This window comes from Xenopus tropicalis, chromosome 4 (assembly GCF_000004195.4).
Source record: "Xenopus tropicalis strain Nigerian chromosome 4, UCB_Xtro_10.0, whole genome shotgun sequence".
NCBI classification, from domain to species: domain Eukaryota; kingdom Metazoa; phylum Chordata; class Amphibia; order Anura; family Pipidae; genus Xenopus; species Xenopus tropicalis.
Genome location: NC_030680.2, coordinates 13,147,331 through 13,168,253, shown reverse-complemented (window position 1 = coordinate 13,168,253; position 20,923 = coordinate 13,147,331). Strand labels below are relative to the sequence as shown.

Sequence of the window (20,923 nt, the reverse complement as noted above, 5' to 3'; positions counted from 1 at the left end):
CAAACTCAGTGTGTGGTAGAGCACTCACACTCACACACTGACACACTCACACTCATCTGCCCTGGGAAAGAAGCTGCTTCACTGGGAGCCCATTCCCCCCTCTCATTTTACCCTCCCCCACACAGCTCAGGGGCAGGAAGTTTCTTACAGAGGGAAGGGGTGGAGCTTAGACCAGACTGCTGCTCTGAGCAGTACAGTAGGCAACAGGCCTTTTCTGCTGATACTGAATGGCTCTGGGACAAACCATCTTTTTAAAGGGGTGTTAACCTTCAAAACGTAAACCTTGTTTAAACTTGAATTTGAAATGAAATTTAAAGAAATGTTTTCATATAGATAACAACATAAAACATGTATATATGGTAAGGGAATAGCTTTTATTATGAGGTACAAAGTCCAGCAGGGGCAAGTTCCCCCCATGCCCCTATCAGTAACTGCCCAACTACTTGGCCAATACATAGTATTAACTCACTGTATGGATATGCAATGTTGGCCAACATTACAGCTGCCGGTGCCAAGCCATTAATTGAATAAATGGTTTATTGTCTCTCTAACAGGGAGATGTGTTCAGTTATGTCTGCTTTATACAGTCTGTTACCACAGGGAGAATGTGATGGGGTGGAGTTTGTGCAGGGGGTGGGGAAAGTGGGCCCTTGAGGCAGCAGCCACCGTGGCCCAGACCCTCCCCCACACAGCTCAGGGGCAGGAAGGGGTGGAGCTTAGACCAGACTGCTGCTCTGAGCAGTACAGTAGGCAACAGGCCTTTTCTGCTGATACTGAATGGCTCTGGGACAAACCATCTTTTTAAAGGGGTGCTAACCTTGAATACATAAACCTTGTTTAAACTTAAATAAATGTTTTCATATAGATAACAACATACAAAATGTATATACAGCAAGGGAATAGTTTTTATTATGAGGTACAAAGTCCAGCAGGGGCAAGTTCCCCCCATGCCCCTATCAGTAACTGCCCAACTACTTGGCCAATACTTCATGGTATTTACTTACTGTATGGATATGCAATGTGGATAGATACTGCATTATTTTGACTTCCTCTATCTGATTATACAATTCAGTTTTGGTCAGGGATGTCCTTTGTCTCCATTCAAGAATAATACATCATCTGGTTATTTGTTATAATATGAGTAATTGCAGGGCCGGACTGGGAAAAATACTAGTGGGCCCCGGCGGCCCAGACCCGACCCTTGCCGGCGCTCCCCCTGCCCAACGGTTCCTCCCCTGACACTTTAAATTTACGCAAGCTCAAGGGAGGACATCAAGTGGGGGACCCTGCGGGGGGTTAGGGGGGCCCCTGTGGGGGGGGGTTAAGGGACACGGCCGGTGGAGGCACCTGCAGGGCCCCTGGGGCGGGAACCCCGGTGGGCCCTGCACCCCCCAGTCCGACCCTGGTAACTAGAAAGGGAAGTTTGAGAACAAACATATTGGTTTGAAAAACATGTGAAGTCGCTGAATGAAATCTGATTGGCTTTTGTTGGCTCCACCCAGTTTTTCTAGCATTGAAGATATACCAGTAGTAAAAAAGACTGTGCTGACATTAAATGTGTAAAAATAGCAGCAGCTTATATTTTCCCACTGAAATCAATGTGTAAAATTTTTTGATCAGCTGTTTGTGACTCTGCCCACATTTTTTTAACCTTGGATCTAAAACCTTAAACCTTGAATAATATGAGAATGGCAGCATTTTAAATTTAAACCAATAAAATTAAATGGATGAAATCTAATTGGCTGTTATTGGCCCAACCCACTTTTCCTATTTTTGAACTGCAGCCCCCAGTGACCAACTTTGCAAAGTTTGGGGACTCAGGCATAAAAATTGTGGGACTGACAGCATTTTACACTTCACCATTGAAAGTAAATAGGTGAAATGTGATTGGCTGTTGGTAGAGCTGCCCACTTGTTCTAACCCTGAACGTAGTCAGCCAGTGACTGACTGGGCAAAGTTTGGGAACCCTGACATAAATAGTGTGAGAAAGGCAGCATTTTTAAATTTAACCAAAAAAATTCAATAAAGGAGTTTGATTGGCTGTTTGTGGCTCCACCCACTTTTTAAAACCTAAATATGCAGTCCCCTAGTGTCCCTGGGGTTAATACTGTGAGAATGGCAGCAGGTTGGATTTCCCCATTGAAAGTCAATAGATAAAATAAATAGTGTGAGAAAGGCAGCATTTTTAAATGTAATCAAAAAAATGACATAAAGGAGTTTTATTGGCTGTTGAAGCCCACTTTTTCAAAACTAAAACTGCAGTCCCTTAGTGACCAACTGTGAAAAGTTTGGGGACCCTGGGGTTATTACTGTGAAAATGGCAGCAGGTTGGGTTTCCGCCAAGTCAACAGGTACAATCTGATTGGCCACTTTTGGGCATCCAACAATCATAATATTTTCATTCAGGCTGAGCCCATGACTGTGTGATTCAAGTTTGGGGTGTGTGGCCTCAAAGCTGTAAGATTGGCAGCAGTTTTAATTTCCCCATAAAAGTCAATGGGTGAAATTTGATTGGCTGTTATTTACCCCTCCCACTTTGGGTCATCCAACGAATGTCACTGTTTCATTTGGGGTGACCCCATGATTATGTTATTCCAGTTTGGGGGGTGTAGCTACAAAGCTGTAAGTGGCAGTAATTTGAAAATCTTCCCTGTCAATGTCAATGGGAAAATTGGGGTGTTCAGAGCGGCGCCACAAAAACATGGGGCGGGATCTCTTAGAAACGCACAAGCAGCCTGCTCCGCTATAGGGCGAAGAAGTGTGGGGAGTTTGGGTGTTGTACCCCTAAAACTGTAGGAGGAGAAGCGTTTAGAAAATTTAGGGCGCTAAGAAGAAGAAAAAGTTGAAGAATCAGCTGAAGTCGAAGAACAAGCAGCAGTTTAAATATAAACCAATAAAATTAAATGGGTGAAATCTGATTGACTATTGGTGGCTCCTCTTACTTTTTAACACCTAAAACTGCAGTCCCCTAGTAGCCCAATGACCCGTAGTAAAACGTAGGGAAGCAGGGGCATGACAGACGCGTTGGACAGACTTAGCCACTCCCAGTTGCAGGTGATTGGTTAATTCGTAAGGGGTATAAAATGCTGGTAACTGTTCCCGCTTCTCAATCCATTTTAGTCAGCATAGTAAAACGCCCACCCTCCCTCCCTATAGAGGTGGAGGTAGCAGAGTGTCGTTGGCGGGGTGATTAAGTTGGGGGAAAGTAATGGTTGGGTTAGGAGGGGAGTTTTATAGTTAATTGGGGCTGGCATGCTTGGAACCTCAGGGGTAAGAAAGTGGATTAGGAGGTGAGTTTTGTTGGGTAGTTGGTTCCGGGCTAGAAGGGCAGCTGGCAGCGCCAGTTGCGCTGCGCAGTTATTGGATTGTTACAGTGTTTGGTTATTTAAAAGTTGGTTTGTTTGTTATACAAACATTTGTGTTATGTTGAGATGTTGTTTCACATTTGTTATTTATGTTATGTTTTAAATTAAAACTTTGATTGTTGTTAATAAATTTTCTGCGGCCATTTTTATCCCAAGAATTGGTGTCTGTGTGTTTATTGGGGATGGTAAGTAAAGAGGTAAAAGGGGGGTGTTGGTTTGGTAAAGGGGAGGGCATTGCTGGTAGCTTAATGCACAGAATGGCTTAATGCCCCATATATACTGATAATGGGGGGCTTTTGTTGTTGTCTATATGTATTTTGTGGTCACAGCCTCATTGCACCCCCGCCTAATGGTTTAATATTTAGTGGTTGAGCACAACTTTCCCTTTTTTGCTATAGTGACCAACTGTGAAGAGTTTGGGGACCGTGGGGTTAATACTGTGAGAATGGCAGCAGGTTGGATTTCCCCATTGAAAGTCAATAGGTAAAATCTGAATGGCAGTTCATAGCTCCACCAACAAATATCATATTTTCATTCAGGCTGACCCCCATTACAAGTTTGGCGAGTGAAGCCTCAAAGCTGTAAGATCGGCAGCAGTTTACATTTCCCCATTAAAGTCAAGGAGTGAAATTTAATTGGCTGTTGTTGGCTCCTCCCACTTTGGGACTTTCAACAAATGTCGCTCTTTCATTTGGGGTGACCCCATGATTATATTATTCATGTTTGGAGGGGGTAGCCTCAAAGCTGTAAGTGGCAGCAGTTTGAAACATTTTCCCTGTCAAAGTCAATGAAAAAACTGGGGGGTTCGGAGCGGCGCTACAAAAATATGGGGGGCGGGATCTCATAGTAAAGCACAAGCAGCCTGCTCCGCTATAGGGCGAAGAAGTGTGGAGAGTTTGGGTGCTGTACCCCAGAAACTGTAGGAAGAGAAGGGGCGCTAAGAATACGAAAGAACAATATGTCAGTTTTTCAACCCAACACAATAAAGCGCTGGGGGCTAGTAAATAAGAGCTTGGGCTTGCCCAATACATATAGCCATGGGGCTAAGGGAGGGAGGGATCACAGGATTACAGTTAGCAGCCTCCCAGTCTGTTCCCAGGAAACCTTAACCAATAGGACATTCCCAAAATAACGGCTTTTATTCAAGTGCAGCACAAAGGCCCTTGTTCCCCAGGTAGAACGCGGGAAAGTTCCGCCCAGCCAAACAGCACAATTAGCAGTGAGAATAGCGGAACAAGTCACATGTGGGAATGGGCTGCACAAACCCATCGTGATATCAGAATTACTGTTATCTGCTAGGATCAAATTACCCTTTGTGATGTCACAACCCAGCATTGTGACATCATCAGAGCAGCTTTAGTGCTGATGCTCTGACTTTCCAGTCATTTCGAGTGTAACAGCTAAGGAGGGAGGAGCTCTCTCCTGTCTCCTGTAGCTGTAAAGCTCAATCTGAATTTTTCTTTTACTTTTTTCCTTTTAAAACTAAATATGCTTAAAACTTTGTTTAAGTCACAATTTATTTCCAGATTATTAGCAGAAAAGTATGTCTTGATCCTGGTGCTGAGCTACTTTTTAGGATGCCTGCAGTTTAAAATAGGATACGTTATCCTAATCCTGCTGGTACTAAAATGCTACATGTTGTGGAGAAGCCGCCGCCACCGGCCCTCTGAGAAGAAGACAGAGGAAATCCCCAAGGAGAAGAAAAAAGCTCCAGGAAGAGTAAGTCTCCCCTCTCCTTTCTGCTTAAACGCGCGCTCACCTCTAGTTATGTACTATTGGCAACAATTCAGTTGGTCATATTGAAGCCTACAATATTATTTTTGTTGCTACTTTTTATTATTTGAAAAGTAAAAAATAAAAACAATTCTAATGTGCTTCTCCTTCTCTCTCAACTTGTAGGTCCCAGGGGAACACTTCGAGAGGAGCAAGTCCCTGAATGCGGTAAGGGATATAAATATATATATATTATACTTTATTCTGGTTGTTTCTGGGTATGTGAATATGTCTAAATTGCCCGTTACAGGCATCAGGCCTAATAAACTTGTTTTCTTTTTATCTCCTGGCAGATTTTCGAGAATATCTGGCCGTATCTTACTGAATACTTGGAGACGATGCTCAGGCAGAAGATTCAGCCGAAAATCCGCTCTTCTAGCAAATATCTGGCCTCTTTGCGATTTATAAATATCGATTTTGGCGACAAGGTAATGATCTCTCTCTGTATTTAGAATATCTTTCACCCCATCTTATAGGATTGACACCTATTTTTTATGTAACAACTTTTGGGTTCGGGGCGCAGGCAGGAGCATCACATGGGGTGGGGAAATAGGTGTAGGTGGCGGGGAAATATAGGGAGTATAGGCAGGTCTGGCCTTATAAGGGGTAATAAATCAGTCAGGGAAGGGAGGGATTCATAAGGTATTACAAATTTGCTGGTTAATTCCCCACCCCTAGTTGGTGATTAACCAGTCAAACCCCAGCCGAGTAGTAACCCTACCATCTTGTATAGTGATTGCTTAACCAACACATTGTAACACCCCAATGTTTACTCTCAGCCCCCAGAGGTCACTGCTTTAAGAGCCCACGGCGATCCGGAAAGAAAACAGATTATCCTGGATCTTGAAATCAGGTACATTTTTAGCCCCTTTTTTCACTTCCTTTGCTCTCTCTGAAATGTTCCTCCCCTACATGATCATCTTTTGCTCCTTTTTTTATAGTTACGATACAGAAGTGAAGATCGATATAGGATTCAATGAGAAAACCCCAATAGCCGGAGTGAAATCTATAAAAGTGAGTGAGCCGACCAATCTTATACCCTTGTGTGCGCCTCCCATTTCCCTTGCAGAAATCTTATATAAACATCTTTCTCTTTTGCAGCTGGAGGGAACCTTAAGGATTATTTTGGCACCGCTGATGGAGGACGCGCCCTTATTCGGTGCAATTACTTTCTACTTCCCTCATCGACCGGTAAGTGATTAATAGATGGAGCTGGTTAAGGCAGATAAAGGTAGATGACATATAGAAATAGAAAAGAGATGATATTTTGTAATGATCCCTTTCTTATTTGTTCTAATTCTACAATGTGTTTTTATGGCAGGTATTGGACCTACGGTGGATTGGACTTACCCACCTGCTGAATATCCCAGGACTACAGTAAGTTCCCTTCCCTTGAATTTCTTATATGTACTCATCCTGTGCCCTAAACCCTAGGCCAGGGGTCCCCAACCTTTTTTACCCATCAGCCACATTCAAATGTAAAAAGAGTTGGGGAGTATTGGTTATTTGGTATCCCCTATATGGACTGGCAGCCTACAGGAGGCCTTGTTTCATAGTACTTCTGGTTTTTATGCAACCAAAACTTGACTCTAAGCCAGGAATTCAAAATTCAACATTTTCTTTGTAGCCACTGGGAGTAACATCCATGGGGTTGGTGAGGGACATGTTGCTCTCAAGCCACTGGTTGGGGACCACTGCCCTAGGCTTTCCTATATGTTTCTAGATGTCTTTTTTTGTACATTAGAATAACATTTCCATTTTTTTTTCCCACCCCTTAAGCACAATGTCGGATAAGAAGATTGTGAACAAAATTGCCAAGTTCATGGTTGCGCCGCAGCATTTCAGCCAACGAATAAAAGCCAAATTCGATTTGAATGAGCTGCACTTCAAAGAGCCACGGGTAAGGCCTAGTTTTCATTTTATAGCCTGTGTCCCCTTCTGCTTCCCTGTAGAAAGTCCATGTTGAAAATCCTTTCTTTTTCTTTTATACATTGTTTTTTTGCTTTGTTTTTTTAGATTGTGCTTCGTATCCATGTGATAGAAGCCAAAAACCTTAGAGCCAAGGATCTAAGTTCTTCGGACCCGTATGTTGTCATACACGGAGGAGGAACAACAGTGCAAACCAAGGTGATACAGAAGAACCTTAATCCACAGTGGAATGAGACGTTTGAGGTACCATTTGCTTAGATATTTATCTATACAGAACATGCATTAGATATTGCCTCTAGGGTTGTCACCCAGCTGGTATTTTACCGGCCCAGCCAGTATTACACATTTACCAGCAATATACTGTGTACAGCAATTTTACCTTTTCCCCCCGATTTCCTGTATCTGCCCCTGTGTAATAAAACTGCCCCTTTTATATCACTGCCCCTTTTACTGCATTCCCTGCCCCTTTTGTGCAGTCTCTAATTGCCTCAGATATTGTAACCTTGTTTCCTCTTTTCTCCATAGATACTATATACTGACCTCCCAGGGCAGGAGGTAGAGTTCAATCTCTTTAATAAAGATAAGGAATTGGCCAAAGATCAGCCTTTGGGCAGGTGAGTACATCTTTAACCTAGGTCCCCTGATTCCCATTTTTGGGCCCTAAATCTAGTTGTAAAACACTTTAGAATTTATAGCTACCATTTCTAATTATTTTTCCTTTCCTTTGATATCTAGCTGCAAAGTCAGAATTGCAGATGTCCCAGAGAGAATGTACCTAGATAAGGTGAGTATAGCCAAGCCTGTTGATGCATTATAGATAATAATACAAGACTTTCTGAGGTATCTAAAATGATGTTTATTTCTTTTAACCCTTTGCAGTGGATACAGTTGGAGAATGCAGAGTCTGGGCAGCTCCATATCAAGCTGGAACGTCTCCAGCTTCTTTCAGACCCTACCAAGTTGGAAGAGGTAAAGTCTATGTTCCTTCTCACTGGCTACTTTAGAGAAAGGTTAGAATGTTTTGCACTTTGGTGGATCTAATTTTTTTGTGGGTTTTCTAGGTGCTGAAAGAAAATGAGCAAACTCAGACAGAGAGAAGAACGCAGATGTCTTCAGCAGTTCTCTACACCTTTATTGAGAAAGCAAGGGGTCTACCTGTTGTACAGGTAAGTGAGAAGTCATGTGTCTCCAATTGGCTTGCCTGTTATCATTTTTTATGAGGCCCCATTTAATCTGTATAATCTGTAGTATTTAGGATATACTAGGTGTAAAACTTCTCCCAACCCAATATAGTTTAATTAAGCCCCCTAAAACACAATTGTTCACTAAGATCTGTTCTTGTCTAACAGGTGCAGAAAGGCAAACTGAACCCACTGGCTGTGGTGAAGGTTGCCATTCAAGACTCCGTCCAGGAAACTGGAGTAAGTAATAAATTACCTATCAGGGATGGGGGGGACTTTGATAGTAGATTGAAACTTCCCTATACAATGTAAAAGTATCTGTTTTACTAAATGGCCATGCCAGTTTCTATTCTAAATACATGTAAATTTGTATTTTCAGAGCAAAGTGAAGAACGGAGAAGTAGAGTGGAAAAGGAGGTTCCAGTTCTTATTAAGGAACCCACTCACTGAGGAACTGAAGCTTATGGTGAGTACAAACGAGCTTTCCTTATGATCTATCTTGGGGGGCTGCCTTTATACCACATTTGGTTGGGGGTGGGTTTGCCTCCTTGCTTTCTGGGCCACTTATGACTTGTATTTTCACAGTTACATGATGAACGCCAGAAACCTCTTGGATGTGTTGCTGTGCCCCTATCACAACTTGTGGATGCAGCAGACATGACCATAGAGGACTGGCTGCCCCTGGAATCGACAGAAGAGAATAGAGACATTCGAGTGAAACTGCAGTTGAGGGTAAGTGATGTTCTCTAAGCTTAAAGACACTTTCATAAATGAAATTGACTATTATGTTCTACACAGAGTCTGTGGTAAGTTACACAATACTGGACTCTGTATACAACTTTAAATAGGATCTAATAATAGCAATGAGGGCATGGCAACATGTTTTGATCTGCTACAAGATGTACCTAACGTTGATCCAATGCTCTCTTTTTCTCCACAGATTTTGGCCCCTCATCCTTACAGTGTAAAGGAAGAGAACCAAATCCCTGAGGAAATCACCAGGGTTCCTTTGTTCCATGGAGAGACCAAAGCTCAAATTTCCAAACGGAAATCATGGGCCAAAGTCAGGAAACTATTTGCCAAGAAGAAATAGAACTACATGGCATCACTGGTATTTGTAAGGCCTCCATACAAGAACAGTATGTTGGACTAAAAAGATTTAGAAAGGGGAGTGCAACATAAAAGACACCCAGTAAGCTCATCTGGAGGCCAAGCAAGCCAGAATGCCCAACAAACACAGGGTGCTGAGGAGGATGAAGGAGGAGGAAGAGGAGGATTTAATACCAACACCAATACAAGAGCACCCATTTAATGTATGTGAAAATTAACTGGAGATTAAAAAACAGCACTCCCCACAGTCAGAGGAGGAGAATGGAGGAGGAAGAGGAGGTTTTAATTTCCAAGGATTGATTTAGAAAAATGTTTTAATGTTAAGGGGCCATTTCTGTGCCAGATGGGCCATCTCCTCACCCCATCTAATGCGCTTAGAGAAGATTGTGTTTGGACCCAGTTTAAGCTCTGAGCCATGTGCCGTTTTGGGGTTGAGGAGATCGAAAATGTCCATTAGGCAAAAGCAACATGCAACAAAACTGGACTTCAAACAGTTTGAGGATGAGGAAGAAGAGAAAGAAGAAGAAGAGGAGGAAGAAGAAGAAGAAGAGGAGAAGTTAACATCAATATCATTGCTGCTACCTGAGGCCTCTGCACATAAATAAATGCATGGGCCTAAACGTCACTACTCTGAGACACTGAGCCCCTTTCTTTTAAAGCTACTTCTGTCTTTCCTGTTTTTCAGTTTGACTTTTCGTGAATAGTTCAAACCTTCTTGTCAAACCTTCTCTGTGGCTGACTACTATTTCTGCCTTCTGGTTCTACTTTGACCTCATGGCAAAACTGGCACTTCTTCTCACAAGCAGGGTGCCAAGGAGAATGGAGTTCCATGACCTGTATAGATGCACGAGGCCTTTGGCCTTGTGGTTTTATATGGTCATAAATCTCCTTGGTGACTTATAATATTCCTATATTTTACAATACAGGGTACTTTATTCACTATATAGTACTAATATGCCTAAACTGCCTGCCAATAACTCATGTGTCTAGGCTGTCTAAAGGTGATGCTAGGAGTTGAAACATCCCTGCTATACCACTTCCGCTATCACTGCCACCTTGCACTCCGCCACTGCACTGCCAGGCAGTGTGCCCGGGGGCCAACAGGGCCAGGTCCCACCAGGTTTTCTATCAGTGCCCTAGATGGCCAGTTCAACACTATATATGCTCCCTGTGTCTGTATTGGTTTCTTCCAAGTATTCCAGTTTCCCACTCACCCCAAAAACAGTTTTAACATATCAGTACTATATGAATATTATACACAAAAGTCATGAATATCCTGTAAATTATACCATTATAAATGGTGTTTAGTGATGTTATCAGTTATAATCAGTGCTTAGTGATGTCATATCTGTTACATGACTTACTAAAACTTGTGTAATATCATAAAAAATGTACCCCCTGTTGTAAAATATAACGGTATTAGAAGTAATAATATGGTCATGGAACTCCTCAGTGACTTATAATAGCTCTATATTATACCATTATAAACGGTACTTAGTGACGTCATATGTTATATTCAGAGCTTAGTGATTTAATTTCTATCATTTGACACACTGATGCTTGTGTATTATAATAAATAATGTACCCCCTGTTGTAAAATATAAGGATATCAGAAGACACCACAGAGTCTCATGCCCAGTATGGTCATGGAACTCCTCAATGACTTATAATATCCCATATCCCTATATTTTACAATACAGAGGTACATTACTCACTATATAATATACAGTTTGGTAATTTCCCTATGGGACCAAACTGGAAATTATTAGAGATTAGTGATGTAATTTCTGTCACATGACTGACTGAAACGTTTATATTATAATAAATAAAGTATTCCCTGTTGTAAAATATGAGGAAGAACGTTGAGAATGAGAGTTCCATGACTTTGTGACCTATAATATCTCTATATTATACAATAGGGAGTGCTTTATTCACTATATTAGAAGAACTGGGTGTAAAAAAGCCCCCTTTCCTCTCGCTGAGTCTGTACAGTAATGTAGACAGTAATTTGACAGGCAGAGTCAAAACTGGAATCCATTTCTTTTAATCAGTTTAGCCCTTTACATAACATTACAGCTGCCGGTGCCAAGCCATTAATTTAATAAATGGTTTATTGTCTCTCTAACAGGGAGATGTGTTCAGTTATGTCTGCTTTATACAGTCTGTTACCACAGGGAGAATGTGATGGGGTGGAGTTTGTGCAGGGGGTGGGGAAAGTGGGCCCTTGAGGCAGCAGCCCCCGTGGCCCAGACCCTCCCCCACACAGCTCAGGGGCAGGAAGGGGTGGAGCTTAGACCAGACTGCTGCTCTGAGCAGTACAGTAGGCAACAGGCCTTTTCTGCTGATACTGAATGGCTCTGGGACAAACCATCTTTTTAAAGTTGTGATAACCTTGAATACATAAACCTTGTTTAAACTTAAATAAATGTTTTCATATAGATAACAACATACAAAATGTATATACAGCAAGGGAAAAGCTTTTATTATGAGGTACAAAGTCCAGCAGGGGCAAGTTCCCCCCATGCCCCTAGCAGTGACTGCCTAACTACTTGGCCAATACTTCATGGTATTTACTTACTGTATGGATATGCAATGTGGATAGACACTGCATTATTTTGACTTCCTCTATCTGATTATAAAATTCAGTTTTGGTCAGGGATGTCCTTTGTCTCCATTCAAGAATAATACATCATCTGGTTATTTGTTATAATATGAGTAACTAGCAGGGCCGGACTGGGAAAAATACTAGTGGGCCCTGGCGGCCCAGACCCGACCCTTGCCGGCACTCCCCCTGCCCGACGGTTCCTCCCCTGACATGTTAAATGTACGCAAGCTCAAGGGAGGACATCAAGTGGGGGACCGTGCGGGGGGTTACGGGGGTCCCTGTGGGGGGGTTAAGGGACACGGCCGGTGGAGGCACCTGCAGGGCCCCTGGGGCGGGAACCCCGGTGGGCCCTGCACCCCCCAGTCCGACCCTGGTAACTAGAAAGGGAAGTTTGAGAACAAACATATTGGTTTGAAAAACATGTGAAGTCGCTGAATGAAATCTGATTGGCTTTTGTTGGCTCCACCCAGTTTTTCTAGCATTGAAGATATACCAGTAGTAAAAAAGACTGTGCTGACATTAAATGTGTAAAAATAGCAGCAGCTTATATTTTCCCACTGAAATCAATGTGTAAAATTTTTTGATCAGCTGTTTGTGACTCTGCCCACATTTTTTTAACCTTGAATCTAAAACCTTAAACCTTGAATAATATGAGAATGGCAGCATTTTAAATTTAAACCAATAAAATTAAATGGATGAAATCTGATTGGCTGTTAGTGGCCCAACCCACTTTTCCTATTTTTGAACTGCAGCCCCCAGTGACCAACTTTGCAAAGTTTGGGGACTCAGGCATAAAAATTGTGGGACTGACAGCATTTTACACTTCACCATTGAAAGTAAATAGGTGAGATGTGATTGGCTGTTGGTGGAGCCGCCCACTTGTTCTAAACCTGAATACGTAGTCAGCCAGTGAGTGACTCGGCAAAGTTTGGGAACCCTGACATAAATAGTGTGAGAAAGGCAGCATTTTTAAATTTAACCAAAAAAAATTCAATAAAGGAGTTTGATTGGCTGTTTGTGGCTCCACCCACTTTTTAAAACCTAAAAATGCAGTCCCCTAGTTTCCCTGGGGTTAATACTGTGAGAATGGCAGCAGGTTGGATTTCTCCATTAAAAGTGTCAAGGAAAAACTGTTGGATAGGCCAGTTTGATTGTAGCTACATTTTATTCGTACGTACGAAGGCAGTATCCAGACATTCTTAAATGAGAATTGTCTCTGAGCTGATACTACTTTGAATAACCCAAAGCATGTTTGTTTTATAGTCCTGAAACAGTCTTATTAGTAGTTAGCTTTGTTATCTCTAAGAACAGACAAAGAGGCCCAGTTGACCAACACACCCAACATGCTTTTCACAAGTTTGCGGACTCATCAAAATGTTTTTACAACAGCAAACAGAAACATTCTTATACAATGTATTTCACAACCCCTCTAATATTAAATGATATGAACAAGATGGAGAAAAGAAACAAGATGGTTTCTTTTTTCTCTGACATTCCTCCCTGTTGTTCAAAATCTTGAACATATATATTCTTCTTACCCAGAACTCTATTCCGCTCACCTATAAAAGGTTAAGTGGCAGTACTGAGTTGCCTATCAGCAAGTTCTTCATTACCCTATTTATACAGGAATGGGATCCTGCTATGGATAAGGTCGGCCAAACACAGAAGGTTGCTGATCAGAAGAGGCTGTTGTATATTTGATCCAGGAGCTAAATGGGTGAGCACCCTCCCTTCAGCTGCCCCTCCATGTAACCTCTGGATAAAATACTGTATTTGCAACAACACAGAATCAACCTTGCTATAATATATAACACAAGGCCCATTGCAATCCCACACATTTAGTACCATAAAAACTTTTAAACATTTGATAACCAAATCCTTATGATTCCCATAAATGAGAAAGGGTTCTGTAGGGCTCAACTGGGTCATATGATTCCCCAATCCAGGTACAACTCTCCTTACCTGTGATTGTATAAACCCCACCCTCATCTATTAGTAGGTAATCTAGGACCATTCTATTCTATAATGCCATCTTCCTGACTTATTTCTCATTTATTATTTTGATGGAACTTATAGTTTAATTTATTATACCATCCCTTATACTAGTATACTTAATTAATCTATTGACTAATTCTATTCCCCATCCTATCAAGGCAGGGAACCACATCCATCCTTTATCTGAGGTGGAAAATAATTCCTTTTTTTTTTTTTTTATTACCCTGGAATGGATACCTTGATTATCTATGTATGAGATGTTCAGGTATTGTCTGATAACAGGTACAACTCTTCCTATGGTACAATTTCCCTACGCTCCCATAGGGAGCCATGAGTAAGCTTAGTTTCCAAATATAATATAGTTCTTATCTAAGTACCCTAGAAATGATTGTACCCTGATACCCCAGCCAAGTCTAAAACCATCTCATATTATCTGTCACCTTAGACTTAAAACTCTTATCTTTATCTTCTCCTCGGTCAGGGCAGGAACACCTCGGGACATAAGAAGTATACATTTTTCCCACACCAACATAATCATTACAATTACCCTGCATTTTATCACATTTTTTTCCCATATAATACATGTAGAAATTCAGAATAGCATTTTCACAATCTGTGTTTCCCACATGAATCTTAGGTAAGTACATTAAGTGATTGTATGATTAGCAAACATGGATCCTACGTATATGGTGGGTGTATCTAGTAACCCTGTTATTTCCAAATATGTACCCCAATCACTAATTGCATTTTGATACTTATAATTTGTGTCTATTTCAACTTCATAGCTATAATCTGTAAGATTAAGATCATTGATAGAGATAGGTATCCCTACTAAAGGTATCCCCTTGTTGTTGACTGGAATGTAAAAACATCTCCAGCAGTCAGTAGTATGTAACTGCTTTGCAGCCTGCTGGTGTAAGAACCATATAGAATTTGCCAACCCCCCTTTACTGGTGTAAAGCAATGATAAGGACCTTTACCCAGAATAACAAACACAGAGTCATTATTTTATAAAAGTCCTTTTCTTCCTGATGGTGATCCTCTTCACCCAGAGTAGGCCCACGCTTAGTGTCAAAACCTCAAACTGGGACCGTTGGTTAACAGACTAGTGGGATTATTATTACCACTCTCGTCTGACTTACTTTAAAGATGATTTTTTATCCTCTTGAGTCTGGAAGAACTGAATCAGTCGCCTTAGTTGTCTTTCTGTTGATGTGATCTCGTTGGGGGGGTTGAGTGTAGGGACGCTCTGCTCTTGCTCTCGCAGGACTTCGTAGGGGAAATACCTTCTTACAGTGTCAGATGTGTATTCAGTTTGGCTCATAAATCTCTTTATCACCACCCAATCTCCTGATTGGAGAGAGTGAGTTCCAAATACAGTCTCTGAATCTGCTAAAGAATAAAACACTTTTCCATACAAGTTAGTGAGCTGCTTATACAATTGCTTAACATAGTCAGTAAGAGAAACATGTTCTTCCTACCAATATTTGAATAAACAACCCAATATTTGGTGGTCTACCAAAAAGCAACATAAAGGAAATAACTGTTGGGGACCCTTAGGGGTGTCTCATAGATGACAATGCAAGGGTTAAAGCTTGTACCCAGTTAGCTTTACCTGTTATTAATTCTGTGGCTTTTGTTACTGGCCAAGCCTCAAATCACCCCAAAACATATCTATGCATACAAATACATAAAAACATTTAAATAGGTGAATACAATCTATCTGTAACCTTTGAAACTGATAGAATGGTTTAACCAGGTGTTATAAATATGATTTTTTCACAAATCCAAAAGCAAACCATAATTTGTTTACCATAAATATAATTCCCCCCTTTTGGAAACATGAGATGGGAGGTGCAAAGTGTTTTACTAACAAATTAAATAAACGGGAGGTGCACACAAACAACCATAATCATGTTTCCAAATATCATCTTATCTCTTATAACATTTACTGGTCCATTTAATATGGACTTGTGCTCCAGCCTTACTTTTGCAGCGTTTTAAAAATTACTAAAGTCACTAGTGTATGTGGCTGTCAGTTGGTGTATGTGGCTGTCAGTTGGTGTATGTGGCTGTCAGTTGGTGTCCCTGTTAGAACCATACAAGCAGCCTGTTTGTCAGCAGCTTTATCTGCCTTATCATTCCCTGCAGTAATGTTATCTTTCCCTTTGAATATGCTTACAGCCTTTTCTAACAATTACTTAAAGTGACAGTAACACCTTTAATTTTGTGAATCTATACTTACTTTGATAGCAATAAAAACTGTTATCCACAAAATCACTGACAAACATACCAGTTTAGCAATATATATATATACCCATACATATACTTACACTTTCCCCTTTATATGGGCATCTATATTTCCCTTAACCAACTGAGTGTTAAAGTTTATCCCCTTAGCCCTCAGTCTGGTTATTAAAGCTACTACTACTGACAGAACTACTCCCTTTATTTCTCTCATTTGGTCATAACCCTCTACTTCTCCCTCACTCCGTGTCTTCCTAATCTTAATTACATTGATCCCTACTGTGTGTCCCAATTCCAATAGAATTTCAGTATCCATCTGTTCCAATAAACTTTGACTGAATTTGTATAGGGTATCCCATTTGAGTGTACACCATCACATGGGATAGCCATACCAATCTGTTTTGTTAATTTAGCCAATTTGTCTATTTAGCCACTTACCCACTGGCCATCTTTCATCACTGCCTCCCGGTGACAGTGATGACTCAGGAGCTCCTATTCTCTCTGTTCCCGGAACAGAAAAAATCACAAGTCGGGGTCTGGCCACCCCTCGGTTTTGGGTAAAATGTTCCCCATATGGAACTGGGCTGGAGACAATCACGCTCCCCCCTTTTACACAAAACAAAAATCTATATATTCCCAATATATAGATTTTCACAAAAGTGGGTTTCGGTGGCTAAAATTCACATACAGGTTAACCCTTCTTTTGTTCCCGCCAAAATTTCCAGAACAGATAGATACAAACAAATCCCATAAGAAGTGTTAGAACTAATTTCATTTGCACAACCACAACCAATGACCACACTCCACATCTGATGGTAGGCAGTCCCCACTAGTATCACTCTACAGTAAATCCTTATTAATATAGTTACACAGTGAGAGATTAATTAAAGAACAATTATCCCATGAAGGGCAGAGAGAGAGTTCTTATCATTAAACAAAAAACACTTTCACTGACACATTAGTACATTCACAGTTACCTAAACATGAACACAACATGTAACGGGTTATGCACATCTGTTACACTAACTCACAAGGGTTAGGCACAGACTAACACACTAACTTACAAGGGTTACACACAGACTAACAAAGACAAACAAACAACTTACGGCTGGCCTATCCAAGGTTCGTAGAGCGGGTTACTCTTGTAGATACAGCCAAGCGAGGGAATGAAAGTGACAGCGAGAGCTTATCAGAGACAAATCTTTGGTCTCACCTTTATTGGCGCCTAAGGTCTCGGTATCCAATCATCTCCTCCTGTATGGCTGTCCTCCAATTTGTCCACTCCCGGGTTTCGGCACCAAAGCTGTCAAGGAAAAACTGTTGGATAGGCCAGTTTGATTGTAGCTACATTTTATTCGTACGTACGAAGGCAGTATCCAGACATTCTTAAATGAGAATTGTCTCTGAGCTGATACTACTTTGAATAACCCAAAGCATGTTTGTTTTATAGTCCTGAAACAGTCTTATCAGTAGTTAGCTTTGTTATCTCTAAGAACAGACAAAGAGGCCCAGTTGACCAACACCCAACATGCTTTTCACAAGTTTGCGGACTCATCAAAATGTTTTTACAACAGCAAACAGAAACATTCTTATACAATGTATTTCACAACCCCTCTAATATTAAATGATATGAACAAGATGGAGAAAAGAAACAAGATGGTTTCTTTTTTCTCTGACAAAAGTCAATAGGTAAAATAAATAGTGTGAGAAAGTCAGCGTTTTTAAATGTAATCAAAAAAATTCAATAAAGGATTTTTGTTGGCTGTTGGAGGCTCCGCCCACTTTTTCAAAACTAAAACTGCAGTCCCCTAGCGACCAACTGTGAAAAGTTTGGGGACCAAGTCAACAGGTAAAATCTGATTGGCTGTTCACAGCTCCGCCCACTTTTGGGCATCCAAAAATCATCATATTTTCATACAGGCTGAGCCCATGACTGTGCGATTCAAGTTTGGGGGTGTGTGGCCTCAAAGCTGTAAGAGTGGCAGCAGTTTCAATTTCCCCATAAAAATCAATGGGTGAAATTTGATTGGCTGTTGTTTACCCCTCCCACTTTGGGTCATCCAACAAATGTTTCATTTGGGGTGACCCCATGATTATGTTATTCCAGTTTGGGGGGTGTAGCTACAAAGCTGTAAGTGGCAGCAATTTGAAAATCTTCCCTGTCAAAGTCAATGGGAAAATTGGGGGATTCGGAGCGGCGCCACAAAAAACATGGGGGCGGGATCTCTTAGAAACACACAAGCAGCCTGCTCCGCTATAGGGCTAAGTAGTGTGGAGAGTTTGGGTGCTGTACCGCTAAAACTGTAGGAGGAGTAGCGTTTAGAAAATTTGAGGCGCTAAGAAGAAGAAAAAAAAGTGAAATAAGCTGAAGTTGAAAAACAAGCAGCAGTTTAAATATAAACCAATAAAATTAAATGGGTGAAATCTGATTGACTATTGGTGGCTCCTCCCACTTTTTAACACCTAAAACTGCAGTCCCCTAGTGACCAGGTAAAACTCGTTGCTAAATGTATATTGAGGCAGTAGAATTCTTAATGAATCTTATAGGTGAGTGTAGGACTGGCCAGAAGGGGTGGCTGTGACGTAGTTGGCCGGCTTGAATATATTGCAATATATGGGCAAACAATCCCTGTTTTGCTTAAAGGGGGGGGCATTGCTGGTAGCTTAATGCACAGAATGGCTTAATGCCCTATATATACTGATAATGGGGGAGTGCAGAGGGGCTCTTGTTGTTGTCTATATGTATTTTGTGGTCACAGCCTCATTGCACCCCCGCCTAATGGTTTAATATTTAGTGGTTGAGCACAACTTTCCCTTTTTTGCTATAGTGACCAACTGTGAAGAGTTTAGGGACCCTGGAGTTAATACTGTGAGAATGGCAGCAGGTTGGATTTCCCCATTGAAAGTCAATAGGTAAAATCTGATTGGCTGTTCATAGCTCCACCAACAAATATCATATTTTCATTCAGGCTGACCCCCATTACTGTGTGATTCAAGTTTGGTGAGTGAAGCCTCAAAGCTGTAAGATCAGCAGCAGTTTACATTTCCCCATTAAAGTCAAGGAGTGAAATTTAATTAGTTGTTGTTGGCTCCTCCCACTTTGGGACTTTCAACAAATGTCACTGTTTCATTTGGGGGTGACCCCATGATTATATTATTCAAGTTTGGGAGGTGTAGCCTCAAAGCTGTAAGTGGCAGCAGTTTGAAACATTTTCCCTGTCAAAGTCAATGAAAAAACTGGGGGGTTCGGAGCGGCGCTACAAAAAAATTGGGGGCGGGATCTCATAGTAAAGCACAAGCAACCTGCTCAGCTATAGGGCGAAGAAGTGTGGAGAGTTTGGGTGCTGTACCCCAGAAACTGTAGGAAGAGAAGGGGCGCTAAGAATAAGAAAGAACAATATGTCAGTTTTTCAACCCAACACAATAAAGCGCTGGGGGCTAGTAAATAAGAGCTTGGGCTTGCCCAATACATATAGCCATGGGGCTAAGGGAGGGAGGGATCACAGGATTACAGTTAGCAGCCTCCCAGTCTGTTCCCAGGAAACCTTAACCAATAGGACATTCCCAAAATAACGGCTTTTTTATTCAAGTGCAGCACAAAGGCCCTTGTTCCCCAGGTAGAACGCGGGAAAGTTCTGCCCAGCCAAACAGCACAATTAGCAGTGAGAATAGCGGAACAAGTCACATGTGGGAATGGGCTGCACAAACCCATATCAGAATTACTGTTATCTGCTAGGATCAAATTACCCTTTGTGATGTCACAACCCCGCATTGTGACATCATCAGAGCAGCTTTAGTGCTGATGCTCTGACTTTCCAGTCATTTCGAGTGTAACAGCTAAGGAGGGAGGAGCTCTCTCCTGTCTCCTATAGCTGTAAAGCTCAATCTGAATTTTTCTTTTACTTTTTTCCTTTTAAAACTAAATATGTTTAAATTTGTGTTGAAATCACAATTTATTTCCAGACTATTAGCAGAAAAGTATGTCTTGATCCTGGTGCTGAGCTACTTTTTAGGATGCCTGCAGTTTAAAATAGGATACGTTATCCTAATCCTGCTGGTACTAAAATGCTACATGTTGTGGAGAAGCCGCCGCCAACGACCCTCTGAGAAGAAGACAGAGGAAATCCCCAAGGAGAAGAAAAAAGCTCCAGGAAGAGTAAGTCTCCCCTCTCCTTTCTGCTTAAACGCGCGCTCACCTCTAGTTATGTACTATTGGCAACAATTCAGTTGGTCATATTGAAGCCTACAATATTATTGTTGTTGCTACTTTTTATTATTTGAAAAGTAAAAAATAAAAACAATTCTAATGTGCTTCTCCTTCTCTCTCAACCTGTAGGTCCCAGGGGAACACTTCGAGAGGAGCAAGTCCCTGAATGCGGTAAGGGATATAAATATATATATATATTATACTTTATTCTGGTTGTTTCTGGGTATGTGAATATGTCTAAATTGCCCGTTACAGGCATCAGGCCTAATAAACTTGTTTTCTTTTTATCTCCTGGCAGATTTTCGAGAACATCTGGCCATATCTTACTGAATACTTGGAGACGATGCTCAGGCAGAAGATTCAGCCGAAAATCCGCTCTTCTAGCAAATATCTGGCCTCTTTGCGATTTATAAATATCGATTTTGGCGACAAGGTAATGATCTCTCTCTGTATTTAGAATATCTTTCACCCCATCTTATAGGATTGACACCTATTTTCTATGTAACAACTT

General features: G+C 41.3%; 1 protein-coding gene across 2 annotated transcripts; it reads left to right on the top strand.

The window, feature by feature from the left end:
• Positions 1-7,806: 7,806 nt before the first annotated feature.
• LOC100493855 (extended synaptotagmin-1) lies at positions 7,807-10,020 on the top strand. Of its 2 annotated transcripts, XM_031900480.1 has the most exons (7): positions 7,807-7,851; positions 7,947-8,036; positions 8,129-8,233; positions 8,417-8,488; positions 8,628-8,714; positions 8,834-8,980; positions 9,189-10,020. In XM_031900480.1, the coding sequence occupies exons 1-7, from the start codon at positions 7,837-7,839 to the stop codon at positions 9,339-9,341; spliced, it is 669 nt and encodes a 222-aa protein (XP_031756340.1). In that variant the 5' UTR covers positions 7,807-7,836; the 3' UTR covers positions 9,342-10,020. The 2 variants fall into 2 exon arrangements, with proteins under 2 accessions (XP_031756340.1, XP_031756339.1); XM_031900479.1 differs by lacking the exon at positions 7,807-7,851 and having other exon boundaries at positions 7,867-8,036.
• The last annotated feature ends 10,903 nt before the right edge of the window (positions 10,021-20,923 follow it).

Coding starts and splice junctions, on each gene's coding strand:
- LOC100493855 (XM_031900479.1), top strand. CDS start 7,917: ATGATGTTTATTTCTTTTAACCCTTTGCAGTGGATACAGTTGGAGAAT. Junction 8,037..8,128: donor ACCCTACCAAGTTGGAAGAG/GTAAAGTCTATG, acceptor TGGGTTTTCTAG/GTGCTGAAAGAAAATGAGCA. Junction 8,981..9,188: donor GAGTGAAACTGCAGTTGAGG/GTAAGTGATGTT, acceptor TTTTCTCCACAG/ATTTTGGCCCCTCATCCTTA.